The sequence below is a fragment of the Mustela erminea genome, chromosome 20 (genome assembly GCF_009829155.1).
Source record: "Mustela erminea isolate mMusErm1 chromosome 20, mMusErm1.Pri, whole genome shotgun sequence".
NCBI lineage: Eukaryota > Metazoa > Chordata > Mammalia > Carnivora > Mustelidae > Mustela > Mustela erminea.
Genome location: NC_045633.1, coordinates 11,839,082 through 11,861,748, shown reverse-complemented (window position 1 = coordinate 11,861,748; position 22,667 = coordinate 11,839,082). Strand labels below are relative to the sequence as shown.

Below are 22,667 nucleotides of genomic sequence, written 5' to 3'. Positions count from 1 at the left end.
AAAAACAGGTGGAAAGAAAACCCAGATGAACACTCAATACAACCTCTAGCTTTAAAATGATTAAAAAAAAAAAAAAAAAAGCTTCTTAACAATCATTCCCTAAAACCCAGGTACTTCATACCTCATGTGACCTCTGACCCCCACACTTCATGGTCCAGGCAATCGAACCCTCATTCCTTCCTCCCACATGCCAGTTCTTTCCTTGCCACAGGGCCTTTGCACAGATAGGACCATCTCCTGAGTGGCTTCTCCACTCCCCTTCCAACTGCTCTTCATTCTTCAGATTTTCTCTTAAATGTCACTTCCTCCAGGAAGCCTTCCCTGAATACCTTCCTTCTATCCCCTGATGTTCTATTTATATAATATTGTGAACACCTTCTTCAGAACCCTGACTGTGAGGGTCACTAATGGTTAGGTATGAGCCTTACCAGGCCAGGGCCCCCCCTTGTCATACAGGCCTTGTACCCCAGACAGAGCCTGACTCAACACAGGGGCCCAGCTGACATCAAGCTCAAAGACCTCAAGGGAGTCTGAACTCAGTGGAGCTGCCTAGTGGTTCCCGATCTGGGTGACCTACTCATTCCAGGTGACATGGGGACTTTTCCAGTTTGGGCACTGAAAGTCTCACATCCCAGAAAGCCCTCAGTCCCAGGCAAACCACGCCTGCAGGTCACCCTATCACTGACCAGAAGCGGCCCGTGAGAATGAGGGAAAGGCCCCCGAGTCTCAGGCACATGCGGCTGCCTTTGCACAACTCAGGGCACCCACTGGAATGGATTTTCTGAGACCTGATCCGTGGCAAGCCCTGGTCCTGGAGGGACCGCCAGGGACCCCATCCATGGGGTCTACCTGCCTCTAGAAGGCAGTCAGGAGGCCGCCTTCTGCACCATGCATTTGGCCAGAAAGGGGAAGCATCTGCAGTGCTTAGCCCCGGGGAGCCTGCCGAGTTGACGCAGGTGTTGGTCCCACTCACTCACTTTTGACAGCTTATTGTTCTGATCGTCCATGACCAGAATATCGTCCTCCAGTTTCTTGATCTTGGCCTCGGCCGTGACCTTCTCCAGCTGTAGCTTCTGCCTCGCGGCTTCCTCTTCCTCCAGCTGTTCTTCCAGGTCCTTTGTGGGAGAGGGAACGGAATCACAAACCTCGCTCCCAAGGGGGTCCCTCTCTCGCAGCTTGGGGGCTGAGCCACACGGAGCCCGGGTCTCATGCCCCCCCCCGACCCCGGCGCTGCGGTCTCCTTTTACTGGAAATAAAAGGTTTGGGAAACCACTGGCTTCTTGAGCCTCAGTCTTCCCATCTGTCAAATGGGGATAGTAGATACTCTGTGGTTTCAAAATGTGTCTGCAAACCCTCCTACTCTTCCCTTCCAGAGGAGCAGCCCAATTCCTCTCCCCATCAGCGTGGGCTGGATTTAGGAGGAAGTGATTAGGTATAATGCCCAAGGCCAGGCTGTAAGAGGCATTGTGGCCTCCTCCCTCTTCCTTCTCTTGATTTGCCCTTCCTGGGGGAAGCCAGCGGCCACGTAGCCCTAAGGAGAAGCTCCCCGCCCTCCTAGTGAGGAGATGAGGCCTCCGGACTCCAACCACGGGAGCTAGCCACGTGGACGTGGGTCCTCCAACCCTGGGCTCCCATTCCGACTGCAACCGCAGGATACAGTCTCACGCAGAACCTCCCGCCGAGCCACTCTCAGATTCCTGACCCTGTGACCCAACGGCGTGTCCTTCCACGCTGCTAAGTTCTGGGGCCTTTTGTCGTACAACAACAGCTAACTAATGCGAATGTCCCTCACACGGGGCTGTGAGGGGTAACGGTGTTTGCACACGGAGGGTAGAGCCGGAGAATGGGGCGGGCTCTCCGGGAGACCGGGACGGGCCGATCCCCTCCAAGCCTTAGTCCGTCCCCAGCGGGGACATACATGACCACACGCCCCTCACAGGCTTGCAACGAGGGTCAAACGATAAGGCAAGCAGCCCCTGCAGGGCCTCACCAGCATCTGCTGAGCCATCTTCTTCTTCTCGGCCTGCAGCTGCTGGCCCCGGTCTTCCTCCTCCTCCAGGCGGGCCTCCATCTCATGCAGGATCTCCTCCAGCTCCTGCTTCTTCGCCGCCAGCCGGACCCGCATCTCCTCGGCCTCAGCATACAGCTCGGTCTCCGCCTGCAGCTGCTCCTGGAGCAGGTTCTTCTCCTCGGCCAGCTGCAGGCAGGGAGCAGGGGGGTGGCCGGTGAGCCCCGCGGGGGCACGGCTGCCCTCCCTCCGCAGCCCCTGCCGGGCTCTGGGCCGTTACCTGGGAGTGCTTCTGCTCCAGCTCCTTGAGCTCGCTCTCGGCCTTCTGCTGCCGCTCCTTGGTCTTCTGCAGCTCGTCCTCCTTGGCCTGCATCTCCTCCTCCTGCCGAGTCACCTGGAGCAGCGGCTTCACCTGCGCGCACACCGCCAGCCGTCACGGGCGTCCATGGCCCGAGGATGCTAAAAGCTCTCCTGATACCTCTGATCAGCGGTTCTCAACCAGGGACTGGTTTATGCTGTCCCGCACCCCCGAGGGGATGCCTGGGAATTGCCGGGGACAGTTTGGGTTGTTCCAGTCTGGGCAGGGGATGCCACCAACACCTAGTGGGTATGAGCCGGGGGTGCCGCTGCAGATTCTAGAAAGCACGGGACAGCCACCCCGCGACACAGCCTTTCCATCCAACACTCTGATAGCACTGAAGTTCAGAAATCATCAATGAAAGCCACCGGAAAAAAATGTGCACAGTGTAAAGGAAAAATTCTCTCCTTCTCCTACTTTGTCCGTTCCCAGAGAGAGAATTACCGCTGACCAACCGGCTTATATCATCCTGTAAGGACCTATTTTACTGTCCCTGCTCCCCTCCCCCAGGGGACTTAAAAACAAGTCCCAGAAATCAGCTCCAGGTGTGGAAGCCAAGAAAAACAAGGCTGTACCCACCTCGAGTCTAGCCCTGACATAAGTACAGCCATCCTGGCAAAGCAAAAGCTGGCACCTTGCACTGTAAGAGTGGGTTAGCATCAGAATGGCCATCCTGAAGGCCGGGAAGCCTTGTTACTGAGCGTCCCTAACCAGGCCACAGGGCGCGCGTAACTTGAGGTAAGAGAAAGTAGCTAAAACCTGGAAAAACAACTTAATCATATACCATCAGGGCGGTTAGGTGGTGGCGCCACAGGGACCAAATGTTAAAGAAAACAAATAGTTAACTTGCAGAGATCACAATCCTGCAAGACAGGAGTCTCCCTTGGTTTGCAAATGTCCTGGTGATTTACAACAAATAGGGCCATCTCTTCAATGGCCCAATTTCCAGAGACAAAGGGCTCAGTTCCTCAAGGCCTAAGGTCGCACCATTAAACTGAAGGAGGCTGAAGCAGAAGAAAATGTAAATAAAGTTACATTTCTTCTAAACCTAGATCTCACTTAACCACCAAGATGGCTCCAGGGTGACGCCGGGGTGGCAAAAGGTTAAACAAAGTTAAGCTGTCAAAGTAGGGTGCAAGATATGTATGTAGCCATGGAGAAGTGCCTTGAAAAGGCTATATAAACCCTTGGCTTTGAGTGCTTGGGGTCCTTGTTGAAACCCGCTGCACCCGGGAGATACTTGGACCCCAGCTAGCTGGAAATAAACCTCGCTGTGTGACTTGCATTATCAAGAGTGTTCTCTGTCTAATCGAGGGGTGGTCGACTCCGTACCCTAACAATCCCAAGGAGGAAAGCGGGGAGGAATCTCCCACATTCTACCTCCCCGTCAAGGTGACCGTGTGCACCCTTGACGGTTCCCGCCAGTCCTTCTCCTACATGTTTAAAAAACACACCCGAGACCACGCTCTCCAATTTTCTACGCCAAGTCCGTTACTTAAAACTAAAAGATAATCATGACCCCGTGCCGCTGTCAGCTTTATGCCTTTGTTTTTTGCTAGCTGCCATTTTTGTGCTCTAGAAGCGGTGACAGGGGACATCCCTGTCTTTCTCCTGGCTTGAGGGGAAAAGCTCTCAGTTTTGTCCCCATTAAGGATGACGTCGGCTGTGGGTTTTTCACAGCAGGCCTTTACTGTGCGGAGGGAGGGGCCCTCCACACGGCTTTGGTCCAGCGTTTTTAGGTGGCCGTCATTTTTAAGAGTTGCAAAGTATCCTACGGAGGGAGGAGTGTGTTGGGGGCTGGACCCTGACGTGCTACTGTAAGATCCACCACGAATGCCCCCAAGTCCTGATCTTCAGAGAACGGTGTGCCTTGTGACAAAGCCAGTTGCCCTGATGACGGAGTGTAGGACTCCCCTTGTAGAACATTCTCGAAACGGCAACACCACAGGAAGGGAGGACAGAGGAGCGGGGCTATGGTGGGGAAGTGGGTGCGGAAAGAAATGAGCAACGGGAGGGATCCCCGTGCAAACGCTTGGGATCCCAGTCAGGGTCATTGATAACCTGTGAGCCCACCGAAGGAGAAGGGGGGTTAAGCCTTCTCGGGCCAAGAAACTACACACAGGCGAGGTGTGACTCTGAGCCCCCCAGCGCATGCGCACATGGGCTGTCAACCACATGCGGCCCCACAGCGGGAGCATCGGGGGCGCAGAGTGGGGCAGAGGGTTCCGACAGAGGCGGGTTCCGCGGCACTCACTTTGGTGAACAGCCTCCACCACTGCCAGTTCCGCAGCTTGAGGTAGGCGGCGCAGTTCCTCTGAATCACCTTCATGGCCGTCAGCTGCTGCTGCCGCTTGGCAAAGGCCCTGGGGCAGGGGAAGTGGGTTCTGTGAGAACCCCCCGGGGAGGCGGAGGGAGGGTGGTGCCCAAGCCTTGTCTCCCCGGGGTCGTGCGCGCGCACATCCCAAAAGCAAGACGCGCCTGTCCGGCATGTGATTCTGTGACTCCTGCAGGGGCATCACCCCTCCCCCCCTGCTCTCCAGCTCGGATTCTTCAGGAAGCTCGAGCATCAGCACATGCATGTCGTCCGGGCGCAGACCAATTCAATGATCTGGAGGCCAGCTCCCTTCTCGGTGGGCAAGGAAAACCCCCAGCTCACCAAACGCCCTGGACTCAGATCTGTGGTCCAAACAATGCCTAGGTAGTCAGTCTACACTCCACCAGTCCTAAAGGGGGTCCTACACATCTCCAGCCATGCCGTGTCTTCCCCAAAGTGAGTGACAGGCAGACCCACTCTTTCCTCCGGTGTGTCTTTGTGTCTTCGAAATCTCAAGTCTGACTCGGAATCAGGGCTCCTTTGGGTTTCAGGGCTGGCGGGTTTGCAAAACCACCGCCAGGGGGAGCTCAATGGCTCCTCTTTCCCTGCGGGGCTGCCATCTTGGTACACGGGTCAACCTGAAGAATGACACTGCTCGTGTCAGTGGAGGTGGGAGGGCTCATCAGAGAATTGAGCTATGAAATATAACCACTCAGGTCTGTCCCTGGGGGTGCAGACCCCCCAGTTCTGGTCTTCACCACCTTGGTTCTGGCCTTCACCCTTTTGGGTCCATTGAGTAACGAATGGGCTTACTCTGCCCTGGGCAGAGAGCCACTCCGCCAGTCCCTGCAGTCCTCTGTGGGGTGTGACTTCCCTCGAGGAGCCCCATCCCTCATGCAGACCCTAAGCCTCGCAAAACAGAAGGAGCATCCGATCTCCCAAGACCCTGCCTTCTGGATCCCTTTTGAACAGGGGGTTATGGGGACAGCCAAATCCTCTTCCCTCCTGTCCTTACCATCTTCTCGCACTTCTGAAATGACAACCTAGCCCTGTCCACGGACTCCTCACAACCCCATGGGCAGGAATAAGAATCCTCCTCCAGTGGAGAGATCTGAGCCTCGTAGAGACAGAGAGAGAGAGAGAGAAACTCGCCCAAGTTCACCAGCAAGTAAGCTGGGGGGCAGGACGGCAGCCCTTACAATGAGGGCACTTCCCTACAATGGTAGCCTTTCTGCCTCCACCAGAAGCAGCGCCAGGCGATCAGGATGCTTCCTAACTCAGGTGGCCTCTCAGAGAAGCAGGGAACCAGAGTATGAGGCCACAGAAGCCCCAGAGGAGGGTGTGTTTCTGGGCCCTTTGCAGGAAGGCGACAGTGCTCAGGTCCTTACTTCCTGGCCAGGTAGCCGCGGCACATGGCCTGGAAAGCCATGATGACATCAGTGATCTTCAAGTCCCGTTCCTCCTCCAGGTGTGCCAGGACCCCCGTCCGGAAGAAGATTTTGCTCTGTCCGATTCTGTACAAGTTGGGGTCGAGTTCCAGGGCTTTGATCTGCAGAAGAAAAAGGGACAGGTGCTCTTGTTCTCAGCTGTGACATGTGTCCATGGGGCATGTTTCAGGAAGGTTCCACCCCAACAAGCTCCTGGCAGTGTCCCCAGCGACGAGGGTGGGGGGGCATTTGCAGTCAGATCCCTGGGGAGGGGCTGGAGCTGGGGCTGGGACTCACCATGAGAATGCAGGCCTGCTTCCCGTCCATGAAGCCTTTGGGAATGGCGTTGGCAGCCAGGATCTCGTAGCTGGAGACACAGGGCAGAAGCTACTGATGAAACGCCTCTCGGCATCCTTCCAGCCCTCCACCTGGCCTGGCTCACCCCCCCGCCCTCCCTGCACCCAAGCCCCCTCCCCTGACCCCAGCAGGCTCACCGTTGGCGGAACTCCTGGAAGACGATCCTGTTGGGGAAGCCCTGGCGGCAGATGCGAATGCCTTCCAGCACCCCGTTGCAACGCAGCTGCTCCAGCACCAGAAAGGCGTCCAGCTTGCCAGACTGCAAGGCCAGAGAGGCAGAGCGGTGGACCAGGGGGCTGGGACTCCGGGAGCAGCAAGCCCCGAATCTCAGGCCTGGGTGACCCAGTGTCAGGCCACCGTGGCTGACAGAGGCACCAGTGGAGGTCCCAGCTGAGGTACCAGTGCCACCTCTCCTGGACTTGGTGGCACCAGCCTCACCTGGCTAGAAGCCTCTCCTTCCCTCACTTCCTGTCACTGGTGCTGCAGCAGCTACCTCCCAGATGGCTCCCAAAGGACATCCATTCACCATCACCGCTCCCTCCCTGCTTCCCGCCCCTGTCTTGCCTCCCTCTGCAACCTCTCATTCTGTTTCCCTAACATCAGTCGGATCGTGACATACCCTTGCCTTTAAAAGCCCACAACGGCCTCCTCTGGTCAACCCACAAGGAGTGCCATGACCCAGCTCCTGCCAAAGGATTTGGTCCCATCTCTCCCCAATCCCTGCCTCACACCATCACAGGTCAGCATGAAATGACCCAGTCGCTGCCTAGACCTTTCGCTTCTCAGGTCACATCGTTGCTTCTACTGGTCCCATTGCCTAGGATGTCTTCCTCACCCTGCCTTCCACTTCACCAAGCTGGTGCCTACTCACTCCCAAGGCAGCGTTCTCTGAGCCCCAAGGCTGGAGTGGGAGCCCCGGCTGCATGGTGTTCTTGTAATTTACCATGTTGCGTTGTGCATATCAGCTTGTGCATCTCTTTCTCCCAGCAGGTCTCCCACGACATCAGCCCATTGACATCTTGGGCTTAGTCTCTGCTTTCCAACTGTGAGGGCTGCCCTGTGTGCCATAAGGCGTTTAGCAGCATTGCTAGCTTCTCTACACTGGATCTGAACAGCAGCTCCCTCCCTGTTATATGACAGCCAACGAAGTCTGCAGACGTGGCCAGATGTCCCCGGGGGACACTGCCCCAGCTAAGCATCCCTGCACTAGATCACCGGAAGAAACCTGCAGGCAAGGATCCCGATTTATCCAGCACTCTATCCTCAGTCCCTGGCACAGGTGCAGCTCTACTGACTAGATTGCCTATATTGACTAGAATAATGAATGCATGAGTGATTCGATGCCCTGAACCAAAAGTCCAAGGCTCAAAGTCCCTTCTGTCTCCTTGCCTTCCTTTGCCTCCGGGATGGGGAGTGGGTACCCAGTTCAGATAACCTTCCACCTGCATCAGACGGAGCCCGTGGGGTATGGAGGTTTTCCTCCTTCCTCTCTACCCTGGTCTGCTTTCCCAAAGCTTCCTGATGATATCCCCAGAGAGTACACTCTGGCCCCCACCCCCAGAAGCCAGGCAGGTGGTCTCACCCTCTTCTCGTGGTTGGGGATGATACAGCGCACAAAGTTGGGTGTGGTGTTACGTAGGGTGGTCATCAGCTTCCCCAGCTGCTCTTTGTACAGCTGTCCCACTGTGCGGAACATGCCCTTCTTGGTCTTGGAGGCACTGGGCAGAGAGCTCTCTGTCATCTTGGCCATCTGGTCCAGGCCCACGATGCGGTCCACTGTGGGGCACATTGATGTTGGTGTCAGCCTCTGGCCCACCCAGGGGCCCTCCACCCCAACAATAAGCCAGAGGACTAGGCCCAGGGAGTGGAGACTCCAAGTTATCTGCTCCATTTTGGTGGGCACTGTCCCCATTCTTTCCTCTGTGGACCAACACCTTTCCTCTAGCAATAGGTAAGGGGAGGTGTGTAGAGGTCTGCTTTCCATGTATTGTCTATTTGGGAAATCTGAAAGCTCCTGAAGTGACAAAAAGAACAAATTCTCTCTCTTAGGTTATCACAGAGACCTGGAAATAAATCCTTCTCTTGCCACTCTCTTGGCCTGGTGTCATTTTGTGCCTCAGTTTCTCCTACAAAATGGGAGTCAAACCAGCACCTACTTCCTAGGGCAGGAAGAAGTGAATAAGGTTTACCTCTCCTGCCTGCCTTCAGACCTTCACCTATCAAGAAATATTTATTGAGAGCCTACTATGCACCAGGCCCCACAAATACAGCTATGAACAATGACCCTGTGTCTCCACACATAATCCCAGCTCATATTCTATGGATATTCTATTGGAAAGAGACCAAAAATGACAACGTATATAAGTACACAATATTCCAAGCGGTGAGACATACCTAGGAAGATAAAGCAGGGTAAAGAAGAAAGAAAAAAAAAAAAAAAGCAGGGTAAAGAGGGAGAGAAAGAGTAATGGGGGTGATCTCTCTGATAAGCTTAGTGAGTGATTAGGTAGATTTTCAGAGAATCAATATTCTGGAGACAATGTATAGCAAACACTCCAAGGTAGGAATCTAGCACATTAATAGGGACTCAACAAGGAATAAGTGGTGGTGTTATTGGTGTGACATCACAGCCACCAAGGTTATTTTTCTTTCAGAACAAAATGAGAGACTCCCATGCTGCCCATCCAAGCCAAAACCACTGGCATAACTATGAATTTCCCTCAAGGCACAGCTTTGGCTGCACCCCACAAATTTTGGTAATTTGTGTTTTTTTTTTTTTTTAAAGTTCAAAATATTTTAAAATTTCACTTGAGAAAATTAAATAACACACCCAGACACTTCTAAATAAGACATGGGGGCCAAGACCCAAGTGCCATTTAGAAGTGTGTCATTTAACTTCCAGGTATTTGGGGATTTTCCAGCTATCTTTTTCTTACTAATTTTTAGTTTAATCCCATGGTGGCCGAAGAGCAGGCACTGTATACTTTCTATTCTTTTAGATTCATTAAGGTGTGTTTTATAGACCAGAATGTGGTCTAGTTTGGTGGAAATTCCATGGGAGCTTGAGAAGAATGTGCATTCTGCTGTTGGGGGATGAAGTAGTCTATAGACCACAGTTCTTTTTTTTTTTTTTTTTTTTAAAGATTTCATTTATTTATTTGACAGACAGTGATCACAAGTAGGCAGAGAGGCAGGAGGGTGGTGGTGGGGAAGCAGGCTCCCTGCTGAGCAGAGAGCCCGATGCGGGACCCGATCCCAGGACCCTGAGATCATGACCTGAGCCGAAGGCAGAGGCTTAACCCACTGAGCCACCCAGGTGCCTCATAGACTGCAGTTCTATCAGTTGGCTGATGACGGTTCAGCTCAACTCCACTGGCATTAGGATGCCCTATTTCTGTTCCTTGTAGTCAGGCAGGTCATATGACCCCATGTCATAGCGTCTTTGCTTGTTTCTGTCTTCTGCCAGACTCTGGGCTCCTTCAGGGAAGGGTCTTGCTGAAACGGTCACAAATCTCAGGGTGAGATCCCATTACCCCATCCCATGGCCTGGGACATGGCGAGCACTTAGTAAATGTTGGTACAACAGAACCCCTCCTCCAGCATTTTCTACCATGCTTAAAACAAGTTTTCCAGGCCTATAAGCCCAAGGCTGACAGGCCCTGTGCAAGGACACAATTTGCTGCAGGCACCAAGGTCCAGGAACAAAAGCAGAAAACCCCATCAGCCCCAAAGGCCTCATGGAAGCAGGCATGTACTGAGTCTTCACTATGGGACTGGCAGATGTAAGCACTTCAACATGGATTAGCTCTTCTCTGGTTCTCAGAGGGAACCCAAGTTCTGGTCCCCAGAACACCAGCCCCACCACCACCCCCTAGGAACTTGTTAGAAATGCAAATTCTCAGGCCCCACCTGGACCTGTTGTATCAGAACTTCCAGGACTGAGGCCCAGTTATCTGAGTTTCAAGAAGCCCCCCAGCAGACCCTGATGCATGCTCAAGCGAGAGTCCCAGGTCTGATTCTACCCTATGGGGATTATGCTTCTCTTCCTGGTTTTACTAAGGAGGACACTCAAGCTTAATGACATCAAGAGACTCAGCCACGATGACAAAGCTAGTGCGTGGCCAAGAGAAGATCATAGTCGAGTCTTTCTGACCCCAGATGGGAAGTCATCATGCCTCCTGCACTGTTTGCTCTGTTACTGCTTGTCCCTTGACTTAGACCTGTCTTCCTGGGCCCCAGGTGTGGGACTGAGGGGTCAGGGGTCATCACTCTGGAAGTGGCAGGACGCATCAACAAGTTGTCACTAGCACTGCACACCCTGTCCTCTCCCCACCCCCACACAGGCCCACCCCTTCCGGGGAGCAGGTGTGTGAACCAGGGGCACCTGGAAGGAGGCAGAGCCCTCCGTACCCAGTCCCCCAGCTCCAGCCAGCCGGCTCTTACCGTCCTTCCAAAGGTCGGCCACGAACTTGTCCGAGGAGGCGTTGAGGAGGGAAGTCACGTTGTCATTCAGCGGGTCCATGTTCTTGGTCAGCCAGGCGCTGGCATTGTAGTCCACCTGCAAGCATCACCGCACTGGTCAGGGCTGTCTGCCTCTGTGACTAACTAAGGCCAGGGCCCAGGGGCTCCTGTTTCCCTCTGGGGTCTTCCCAGGTCAGAGAGGAAATGGCATTAGCAGCCTCCGTGATGGAAATCTTCAAACACCCATGATGAGTCCAGCAGATCAGTCCTTTGAAGGACCCTGTGACAATGGGGGCTTCGGCCAACAGCGCCCCCTGCTGACTCCATCCCTGCTTCTCTTAGTTTCTGGCAGCCCCCCCTCTGCAGAGCCCAGGAGGATGGTTCGAGTTCCAGCCCTGGAGAGCTTTGCAGATGGCAAAACCCCTCCCTCACCCCCAAGGCTCCCCTCTCATGAAGAGGGGCCTTGGCAACAATCCCATGACGTGTGAGGACCTCACGTCCCCTCTCTGATGAGTGTAACTGCTGTACCTCAGAGATTCTGACACACCAAAGGGATCGATAAAGCTTTTCCAGTTCCTGACTTGAACATGGACAATGGCAGAACCCTTCATTTTATGATTGTGATGCTGAAGTGGGAACAGCCCGTAAAATAGCTCTGGGGGGTTATTATGGGATGTGGGTTGCCACGGGGATCGCCAGGCCTGATGGGAGAGGGGACAGAAAAGAGCCATTTGGAAAGCGGGAAAGAGGAAGGCGTTCTTTTGCGTGCTTAAGGGAATGCACATGCCCTTGAGTTTGAGTAGGATTTGGCAAACTTTTTTTTTGGTAAAGGGCCCAGAGAGTAAATACTTTCAGCGCTACAGGGCATGACATCTCTGTCACTATGGGTCACAAGCGGCCAAAGACATTATGTAAACATAGGAGCTGTGAGCCCACAGAACTTCATGTACAGAAACAGGCTGTGGGTGAGATGCGGCACGTGGGCTGTGGTTTGCCAATGTCCGGTTCAGGGCCTTGCCTGTTGGCATGAGGCGGGGCGGGGGGGAGGGGAGGGCACTGGAGAGACAAGAAAATACTCAGATTCTGCAGGCCAGGCCAAGCTGTGTTTTTTTCCACGTTATCCAGGACCCTCGGGAGCCCCGGGGAAGCTCCTGGGTAATTACAGCTCTCAGGTGATGACCATGATTACCGAGGAGGAGGAGGACAAAGAGGAGGAGGGAGACCTCCATCACGTGTTTTCCTGGACAGCAGAAGCTGGCTGTGGTAAGCTCCAGGCTGCAGTAAGGGAGGGGTCTGTTGGGCCCCAAAGTGTGTGCATCAGTTCTCCCATCCCATCTGGCCCTTCCTCTTGGGTTTAAATGGTAGCAAGAAGGAGTCAGGGTCTATACGAGAAAGAATTGCCTGGAATACGTTATAGAGATTAGAACATATCTGTATAAATATCTCGCTTATAGATTAATAGATAGGAAGACTTGCTTGGATTTGGTCTACATTTGATTCACACCTTTGGGCTCTGCCATTCCTAAATTACTCCTGCTCTGAGCACCCCGCCTGGTCCCCGGGGGGACGGAGAGCGCGCTGGGGCCCACGGCTGGTACCTTCCCGGCGTAGTGGATGATGGAGAACTCCGTTTTGTCCTTGAGCTGCTTGGGTTTCTGAAACTTGGGGTGGTTGCCCTGCTCCGTGCATAGCTTCTCCACGAAGGACTTGTCCGTGGCCTTGGGGAACCAGCACTCCTCGTCCAGCAGGGCCAGCACGCCAGGAGGGTTATTCTGTGGGAAACAAGGCAGGCGGGATCCCAGCTAGCGTGCCCGTGCTTCGGGCTTGCCAGAAAGAGTGAGTCACCGAAACACGCCATGTCACCTCTTCTGCCTACATATAAAGATGGGTTTGTGTCTTCCACTCCCACAGATCTATCCTCAAATTACCCTGGACCTGCACTGGGGAAGGACAGGCGGGAACCAGCAGAACGTGTTTGCTGCTGCCCCCTAGTGGGCAGAACACGCTGAACAGCCCACCTGAACTTGTTGCTTTCCATGTAATTTGCTTTCCACGTAATTTACATGTAACTTCGCCTCCAGGGTTCCTTTGGACAAAGCCCTTCTCTGTGGCCCCGACAGGCTAAGCCAAGGTGCCAGGAACACGGCCAAACTTACACACTTGCCATTTACTCTGCTCAAATGGTCTTCACTTTTTAGACTCAGATCAGGGAGGCATATTTCTTTTCTTTTTTCTTTTCTTTCTTTCTTTTTTTTTTTTTTTTTTAATGTAAGCTCTACACCCCACAAGGGGCTTGAACTCAGGACCCCGAGATCAAGAGTCACATGCTCTTCTGACCGAGCTGGCCAGCCGCTCTGAGCGTTTCTTCACTGCTGTATCCAAAGCCGGCCTCCCTGAATGGTTCCCCACATGGGCCCTATGAGAGCTTTTAGCGGATTTGTCTGGCTTCATGTCTGCTCCTTCAGGAGGCCAGGGACTAGGTCCATCCGGTCCATGGTTACATTCCCAGCCCCTGAAGAGGGGGCCCGGCACAGAGCAGGTGCTTAGTACACAGTCATTCAACGATTGCTGCTTGGGTGCCTACTGTGGGCGTGGTTCTAGGGGTTAGGGGTACATGAGCTAACAAACCAAAGACCCTTGCCTTTGGGGATGAATGATTGAGACAGGGGAAGAGGGGGGAGGGGAGAGAAGGGAATGGAGGGGAAGGAATGCTAAAGAAGGGGGGGGAGGGGAGCGCAAGAGAAGGAGGCGAGAAGAGCGGTGGGAAAGAGAAATTTAAAAAAAAAAAAAGAAAGTACCTTTGAGAACCAAGTGTGGGCTAAGGGACAGTGTGCTCGAGTTCACAAGGACTCGGTGGCGGGGGAAGCCGTGCACCCGTGGCGCGAGGGCAGGGTCCACGTGCCACAGCCGAAGGAGGCCACACACGCATGCGAGTGTGATGTGGGCCCTCACCGGCCGCTCGATGAGCTCGATGCAGGGCTGCAGGTCGAGCCCGAAGTCGATGAAGTTCCACTCGATGCCCTCCCGCTGGTACTCTTCCTGCTCCAGGATGAACATGGTGTGGTTGAACAGCTGCTGCAGCTTCTCGTTGGTGTAGTTGATGCACAGCTGCTCGAACGAGTTCACCTGAGTGTGCGCAACAGCGGGGAGGCCGGGTGAGCGTCTTGGTCAGAGGACACGGCACCCAGGGAAGCTCGGCCCCGAGAGAGCGCCGTGGCTGGCAGCCTGTGCACCAGAGTCCAGAGCGGGCTGAGTCCCAACAAAGGCTGCCTAGAGTTCACGGGACTGGCTCTTCTCACGCCAGGGGGTCCCCACACATGCTGTTTTGAGGATGCTTATCTCCTTCAGCTGTGCAGTGATTTATGCATAGAACAACTATGCAGGGTCCTTCATCACCCCCCCAATGCACAGATGGGGATGATGAAACTCAGAGAGGGAGTGATTCTCTCGTAGATGTGTTTCAGACTATCTGTCCATCTCCAGACCTTCCCTTTCACTGGGATCGTCCCTCTAGTCTGTGGGTGTGGGATCTAGTAGTCATATCCCCATTACAAGAAGTAGAGCAAGACCCTGAAGACAGGGCTTGGCCCAGCTCAAGGGAGTGAGAGGGAGTGAGACTCAACTGGAAGATTTTGCTTACAACTGTTGGGAGCAGTTGCGGCTGGTCAGAATTTCTGGGGTTGCCAAAAGGCAATCTAGAGCTGTGGCAGCCATTTTGCCACCATGAGGGGAAAACCAGCTTGAGAACAGAACCAATGTAGAGGTGGGAAAGAAAGAGAGAGAGGGAGAGAGGTGGAAGAGATCAGGTCTTGCCTGTTGGACCCAGCTGAAGCTCTGGCCTTCTCAGTATCACAAACCAGTACATTTCTTACACCCTCGAGGGTGTAACCTTAGCTAGACAGCCTCCCAGTCTAAGTAGTTATCTGCCTGCCCTTCTCTGAAATAATGGCTTCTCCAAAGGAGACTTCATTCCAAAGAGTCAAGACCAGGGCTATCAGGATCCCACCAAGCTGTACCTCAAAGATCTCAAATCCAGCAATGTCCAGGATCCCCAGGAATGAAGCCCCTTGCCGGTGGGTCTTGTCTAGGGCTTTGTTCACACGGGTGAGTATCCAGCGGAAAAGACGTTCATAGATGGCCTTGGCCAGAGCCTCTATGGCAAAGTCTGCCTGTGGAGACAAGTGAAGGAACATGGTCATCTCCAGTGGGCCACATTTTCAGATAAGCCTGGTGAGCAGCTCAGACTTTTATTCCCCTCCTACCCATAATCAGTCCTTTAAAAATAAACAAAAAAAGGAAATTACACCATCTCTACACCCAGTAGAAAAGTGGCAGTAAGGAATTGAGTGGTCAGACCTAAGGAATAACTGTCTGCATAATTAAATACTTCCTATCAGGGGAGCTGGCACTGAGGAGAGCCTGTTGCATCAGAGGGACCATTTAGAAGTGGTCAGTGCTGCCTCTAGAAAGGGTACACAGTCATTTTCAAAAACATATCTTTTAGGTCTGACCTTGAATGTACAACTAAGCGATCAAGATGAGATCGTGAGTGCGGTACTGTGCTGCTCTTGTTCAGTACTGGATCTTCACAACCTGATATGGGACTTTGAATATTCTAGTATTGGGTGGATGAGGAATAAAGAAATGGACAGATGGATGAAAAGATGAATAGATGATACATGGATGACTGAATGGATGGATGAACGTATGGATGGTTGGATGGATGGACACTTCCCACTGAGGGATCATCAGCAGTCTAAAGTCTAACAAAGGCAGAAGTCAGCGAAAATAAGTTAGGATGGATGGATGGATGGATGGACAGATAGATGGATGGATGAACGGATGGACAGATGGATGAATGGATGGATGGACAGATGGATGGACGGATGGATGGATGGATGGATGGATGAATGGATGAACGGATGAATGGGTGGATGGATGAATGGATAGATGGATGGATGGATGGATGAATGGATAGATGGATGGATGGATGAACGGATGGACAGATGGATGAACGGATGGATGGACAGATGGATGGATGAACGGATGCATGGACAGATGGATGGACGGATGGATGGATGGATGGATGGATGGATGAATGGATGAACGGATGAATGGGTGGATGGATGAATGGATAGATGGATGGATGGATGGACGGATGAATGGATGGACAGACGGATGGATGAACAGACAGAAGGATGGATGAACGGATGGATGGATGGATGAATGGATGGACAGATGGATGAACGGATGGATGGATGAATGATAGATGGGTGGATGGACAGACAGATGAATGGATGGACAGAGGGATGGATGGATGAATGGGTGGATGGATGGATGGTCTGTTCAATGAACAGATGGATGGATGCATGAATGGATAGACGGATGGATGGATGAATGGATGGATGAATGGATGGATGGACAGACGGATGGATGAATGGATGGACGGACGGATGGATGAACGGATGGACAGACAGATGGATGAATAGATGGATGAACAGATGGATGGAAAGATGCATTGATGGATGAACAGATGTATGTATATATCGATGAATGGATGCATGGATAAATAGATGCATGGAAGGATGGATGGACAGATGGATGGATGGACGGATGGATGGATGGATGGACGAATGGATGGATGGACAGATGAACAGATGGATGGATGGATGAACGGATGGATGGAAGGATGGATGATTCTGCACCAAAAAAGGCAAGCACAGAAGTCATTTCACATGCAAAAATCAACAGCAAGTGTATCATTACCTGTTCTTTTGTCTGAGCTTTCTGTACTACATCCCGCCCAACTTTGATACGTGGAGTCAGGATGGACCGGGTGAAATCTGTCACATTAATTCCCATGAGGTGACAAACCTTCTGAGCAGCTGGATGGAGGAAAAAAGCATATTAAGAGCATCACAAAAGATAAGGCTTAGGAAGGGAGGCCCATCACATGAGATATTTATGATCTATGTGTACATCGGATATTTTTAGAGAAATGGAACATGACGGTAGTGAACAGAGCATGAAAGAGTCCTGAAAACTGCTGTCGTTGGTGACCTCATCCCCAGTGTTTTGCTAAGAGGTGGGATGGAAGTATGCCCTCAAGGAGGGGCTTAGGGTCAGACAGTTCTAAGTCCAAGCCCTTGCCCCTTTCCCACTTCCTAACCACGTGATTTTGGAAAAACCATTTCAGTTCCTAGACTCTTACTTTTTTCAGCTTGTAAAAAGAATGGGCCCCCTGGTACCTTGTTGGGCTGTCAACGCACTTAAATGAGGTAAGGCACATCAAATGCCCAGCATTTGGCCAGCTACCAATAAAGATGTGTCCCATTGAGCCAAGATGTGTGTCGCATCATTTTTTGTGTTGGAAAAATACTGGAAAAAACTGAAATGTCCACTAATATGGAAATGAACAAACATATCGTGGTATTTTCACAAGATGAGTTCCCACCAGCAGGTAAAGGAACAACTCTCATTTTCTCTCTCTCTAGACCAGCCAATGTCTCTCAACTGGAGATGATTTTGGTCCCACAGCACATTTGGCAATAATCAGAGACATTTTTGGTTGTCGCACTAGGGGGCGCTATTGCTGAGGCTGGAGGAGGAGAACAGAATCCCGCTGGGAGGCCAAGGGGACGTCCCTGTCAGCTACTCCGTTTCATTTGAAAGACAAAATGGTATTAGAACATATTCACAAGTGTCCATCCTGGATGGGGGACTCTTGTTATATTATTGCATATCTGCATTTTAAACCTTTTCCTCAAAAGGTTGAGGTTCCATGACGCTTCCTCCGTGCGACCTCTAGTGGTGCCTGATGGTTTGCACACGTGTGACAGTTGATACACAGTGTGATTTTAGGATTTTGTCCCGTCGCTTTGAATGGGGGCTTTTGGTTTGTCGTTCCCTGAAGTTTTCTCCTCGGTGAGAGAAGTCTTTTCACTTGCCGTATTTTGGAGTGTACCCCATGAGAAACACAACAGGTGCAATGAAGGGGAAGTTCCAGGAGCTTCAGAAAGCAACACAATATACAGCCCACGCCAGTGGCACACTGACAACAGGTGGACAAGCCGAGGGCTTAAATCACCCTTTTGGCTCAGGCCCCCACAAGCAAGGGGGTAACCATGCAACCTTTCCATAATACACTGCTTATTTGCAGGTAAGGCTGTCAATTTTAGAAAAAAAAAATACAGGATGCTTGTTGAACTGGAATTTCATATGAACAACCAATATTTACAAATTGTAATTACTTTCCAAATATTGCAAAGAACATACAATGTATTATAAAATTATATGGCTTGCAATACAAATATTTGCTGTTTATGTGAAATTCGGGTTTTACTAGGCATCTTGGATTTTATTTGGCAGTTCTAATTGCAGAGAAACCTGAGCTCTGTCTCCCCAGCAAGACCGTGTGTGCCATGACGAATGGGGCTGTTCTTATGGGGTTTCTTGATGAACCCCGGGCCTGGCAGATTGCCCATGTTCAGAAATATTTGTTTAACAAAACAAATAATGGGGTTGAGGTTAGAATTGATGCTCCCTAAAGATCCTTTCTGTCTGATCTAAAACTATCAGTTCCCCTCCCCGCCCCCCAGCCCACGCTCTGATTCAAGAACTTCCCCCTGTGGGATCATCAGCAGTAAAAGTCAAACAAAGACAGAAGTCAGCGAAAATAAGTTAGTTTGGCTCTTGTTAATACCCTCACCCAAAAAACAAGCAAAGACTTCATGTGACCCTCCTTCCCATCACACAAGTTGTCAATTATTGAGCAAAGGCAAGAAGAACCTGTGTTATCTGGCATGGATGCCTGGTCTGTGTTTCTTTCCTTCTTGAAGACGATATTTCCAAGCTGCAGGACAGACGACACCACCTTGAGTATAGCTGGGTAAGAGGAGAAGAGCAGATGAGACACAAATGTCAATGCCAAGGTGCTCTGGAGGGTTAGAGTCCCAAAGTTATCAGGGACCTTAGAGCCAGCTTACGTCTTTCTCCCAAAAAGACTCAGGTCTGAGCTCCTAAGTCTATGAAAAAGGCTAACTAACCTAATTCCCTGCTAACACTGTAGAAAACCTGGCTGGGGATAGCAGAATACATTCAGATGGTTGTTAAAAATCTTATGTTATCTAGGAATACTGCGCAGCAGGGGTTGGACCAACCCATTCACCAATTCTGGCCCACTGCCTGCCATTGTAAATAAAGTTTTATTGGAACACAGCCACAAACATTCATTTGTATATGGTCAGTAGCTGCTTGATGCTACAAGGACAGAGCTGAACAGTTGCAACAGAGATCATATGATCCACAAAATATTATATTATCTGACCGCTTACAGAAAATGTTTGTCAACCCCTACTCTACAACAAGGAGAATGAATGACTGACAAGAGTAAAACTGTTTTATCTCGCAAATGCTTAGCAAAAGGCGCCAAATACAAACAAGAACATCAGTATGTAAGTCTACTAACAGAAAGTTCAAGAACAGGGAAAATTATGCTGTTAGAAGTCAGGATAATGGTTAACCTTGATTGGGAGAAACTACTAGAAAGGCTATGGGAAACTTTGGGGGGGGCTGTTGGTGTTCTCTTAGTTTAAATGGGTGTGAGGAGCACAGGTATGTTCAGTCTCTCAAAATTAATCAAAGAGTGTACTTATAATATACACAATTTCCTAAATGTAAATTATATGTCAATAAAAGATATTTAAAGGGGCGCCTGGGTGGGTTAAGTGGGTTAAGTCGCTGCCTTCGGCTCGGGTCATGATCTCATGGTCCTGGGATCAAGTCCCGCATTGGGTTCTCTGCTCAGCGGGGAGACTGCTTCCCCCCCCCCTGCCTGCCTCCTTGTGATCTCTCTGTCAAATAAATAAAATAAAATCTTTTTAAAAGAGATATTTAAAAAGTAAGAAATGAAACAAAGCAAAACAACAATCCCCGTCCTTCTTAATGTTGTCTGGCTGAGAATAAAAGATACTTCTGCTTAGGATCAAGAAGGGGGAAACTTCTTCCTACTTGTTATCCAAGAGTCTTCAGGTAAAACAATGTGTTCCCAGACCCTTGGAACACTATTAACTAACTAACTAACTAACATTACCGTTAAAATGGCCCCTACGTCTGACATCCCCACAAGACTGTGAGCTACTGGAGAGTGGGGGACTGTCCTATCATCTCTGTATTCTCAAAGCCTCCTTCAGGGTCCAGACACACATGGGGAGGGAGGGAAGTTGGAAAGAGGTTGCAGGATAGAAGGACGCGCGGATGGTCCATGATGATCGGGGATGCGTGGAGGGAAGGAAGAGAGGAAGATGGACAAATCAATGGCTGGACCAGTAGATGGATGGTGGGTGGTTGATCTTGGATAGATGACCAGTGGGTTGACGAATAAATGGGCTAATTGATGGTGTTGACAGATGGAAAGGTGGAGGACGGAAAGCTGGGTGCTTGCCTTTAGTAGAACACATATGCAAATCCCCCAGGGTTCTGGCTTCCAAGAAGAAATCACCGAGTTCTGCAAACAAAGCCTGAGATCCCAACCTCCTCTGGTTCTTCAGGCCAACCTTGGGGTGCCAGCCCTTCGCAACAGCTGCCCTCCCACCTCAGGGACTCTGGCCCAGCTCAACAGGAGGAAGGCCCAGTTTACTGACCACCCACCCATCTGCTCCCACTCACTACTGCAGAAACCCTTCCTCCCCAGAAGGGTAGAGCTTCTCCTGATGGGAAACAACTAAGGCAGAGGGGCTTTGTCAACTGCTAAGTATAATACTAATAGTTTTTCAACTCTAAATTTAAGCTAAGGATTGCTGAAGTGCTCACAGGGCCCAGGGAAGGAGTGTCCTTCAGGGGGTCTCAGCCTTGGCACTGCTGAAGTTTGGGACCAGATAAATCTTTGCAGGGGGCACAGGGTCGGGGGAGGGAGGGGGCGCTGTTCGTGCTGTTCCATGTATCCCTATAGGATGTTTAGAAGCATTCCTGGTCTCCAACCACTAGGTGGCAGCAGTGTTCCCTCTCGTGAGCCCTGAGATCCAAAAATTTCCAGGGGAGGAGGCGGGATATTAATCAAATTCTAGCAAGATGCTGGGCCCCGGGGGCTGCTCTATGTGGTGAAAGCGGGAGATGCACAAGGACCAGAGAGGGGTTGAGGACCTAATGGGTGCCAAGCTGCTGCTGCTTCCTTTAAGTCGTTAGAATTAAAAAGGAACAGAGAATAGGATCAACTTCTCACAGTGGGATTCGACCGGTCCTGATAAGGATACCAGTCCACATTTTAGAATACACTGGGCTCCTTCTAGCCTTGATTTCCATGCCCTGGTTCTGACACGGATTTTGGAAAGGGTTTAATTAAGTAAATTTAGGCAGGCAGAGAGAGAGAGAGGAAGAAGCAGGCTCCCCGCTGAGCAGAGAGCCCGATGCGGGACTTGATCCCAGGACCCTGAGATCAAGGACAAAAACCACCTTTCCACACACAAACACAGAGCACAGAGAATCACACAATGAGGCTTGGGAGTCGCTGAGACACAACAGGGAGTCCCAGCTCCACCAGCAACACGCTGCTGGTCCCTGGGCAAGTTTCTTCACTTCTCTGGGCCTCAGTAGTCTCATCTGCAGATTGGGGATAACAATGGCCACATCGCTGGGTTCTTCTGATGTTAAATAAGGCATATAAAGCACTTAGCATATTGCTTTATCTCCTGATGTCTTCACTTTAAATATATTAGAAATATTTCCCCAAGTGCCTGTGGTTCTAAAACAATAGAGAAAGCAATCGTTTTCTTTCTCAAGGCCAAATAATAATTGAATAAATCCTCGCTGATCAACATTTCTGGTTTTTGTTATTTAACACTGGACATCTTGGTGCCTTTTTGTTTTTTTAAAGAGGCATTAGCAAATGCTTGGCACACAGTACTTAATGTGTGTGTGTGTTTAAAGCAAAGATTAGAAGTAAAAATGACTCGTGTCCCAAATAAAATAAATCCTTCTGGGAGAGCCCATGCCATTCAGGAAGGGATGCTGTTACCCCGGATTCTGCTATGGGGCTCTGGCTAAAATCCACAAACACCACCCATTAGTCCACTGGCCCATGGAGTCTGCTTTTTCTGGGCCCCCAGTTATCTCAAGGGAAGCTGCCCTCTAGACTGCATTTCAGCAACCTTAGCACGATTCTGGGGCTCCAAAGGGGTGTGGGCGTGGGAACGAAGAAAAATTTTCCACAACCGTGTCCTAGTGTTCCCAAAAGAGATTAACCTTGGACACTGGGGCACGTCTAACCCAGAAGGGCAAGTATTTCTTCTTCTTCTTTTTTTTTTTTAAGATTTTATTTATTTATTTGACACAGAGAGAGAGATTACAAGCAGGCAGAGAGGGGGAAGCAGGCCCCCCACCAAACAAAGAGCCTGATGCGGGGCTCCATCCCAGGACCCCGAGACCATGACCTGAGCCGAAGGCAGAGGCTTAACCCACTGAGCCACCCAGGCACCCCAGGACAAGTATTTCTTAAAGCACAGTGTGGAAACCAAGATGATCTCTTTGAGCTTTCTTGGTCTCAGAATTAAATGTGTTTCTTAGTCATTGGTCGGTGATATTGATCAACATGGGTCTATGACCAGAACGCACTTTCCAGGAAGAATCCAAGTAAGCCCCTCACCTCAGTTACTCCCCCAACCCCTGCCCATCCTGGGCCCGTATATTCTTGAGAAGGCCAACGTCCTCTCCAGCTCCAGCTCCAGCATGGAACAGAGACGATAACAT

General features: G+C 51.1%; 1 protein-coding gene across 5 annotated transcripts in view; it reads right to left on the bottom strand.

Moving 5' to 3' along the window:
* The window catches only part of MYH11 (myosin heavy chain 11), a 111,158-nt gene that overhangs the window by 22,093 nt on the left and 66,398 nt on the right, over positions 1–22,667 (bottom strand). For all 5 annotated transcript variants that reach the window (XM_032328679.1, XM_032328675.1, XM_032328676.1 and 2 more), the window contains 14 exons: positions 18,714–18,809; positions 16,692–16,810; positions 14,942–15,094; positions 13,878–14,051; positions 12,524–12,697; positions 10,908–11,022; positions 8,047–8,240; positions 6,602–6,723; positions 6,405–6,474; positions 6,069–6,229; positions 4,621–4,729; positions 2,289–2,420; positions 1,991–2,197; positions 978–1,115 (listed from right to left, as the gene is read on the bottom strand). In XM_032328679.1, coding sequence (XP_032184570.1) covers positions 978–1,115; positions 1,991–2,197; positions 2,289–2,420; positions 4,621–4,729; positions 6,069–6,229; positions 6,405–6,474; positions 6,602–6,723; positions 8,047–8,240; positions 10,908–11,022; positions 12,524–12,697; positions 13,878–14,051; positions 14,942–15,094; positions 16,692–16,810; positions 18,714–18,809 — 1,964 coding nt within the window. The remainder of the gene's footprint in view (positions 1–977; positions 1,116–1,990; positions 2,198–2,288; positions 2,421–4,620; positions 4,730–6,068; positions 6,230–6,404; positions 6,475–6,601; positions 6,724–8,046; positions 8,241–10,907; positions 11,023–12,523; positions 12,698–13,877; positions 14,052–14,941; positions 15,095–16,691; positions 16,811–18,713; positions 18,810–22,667) is intronic.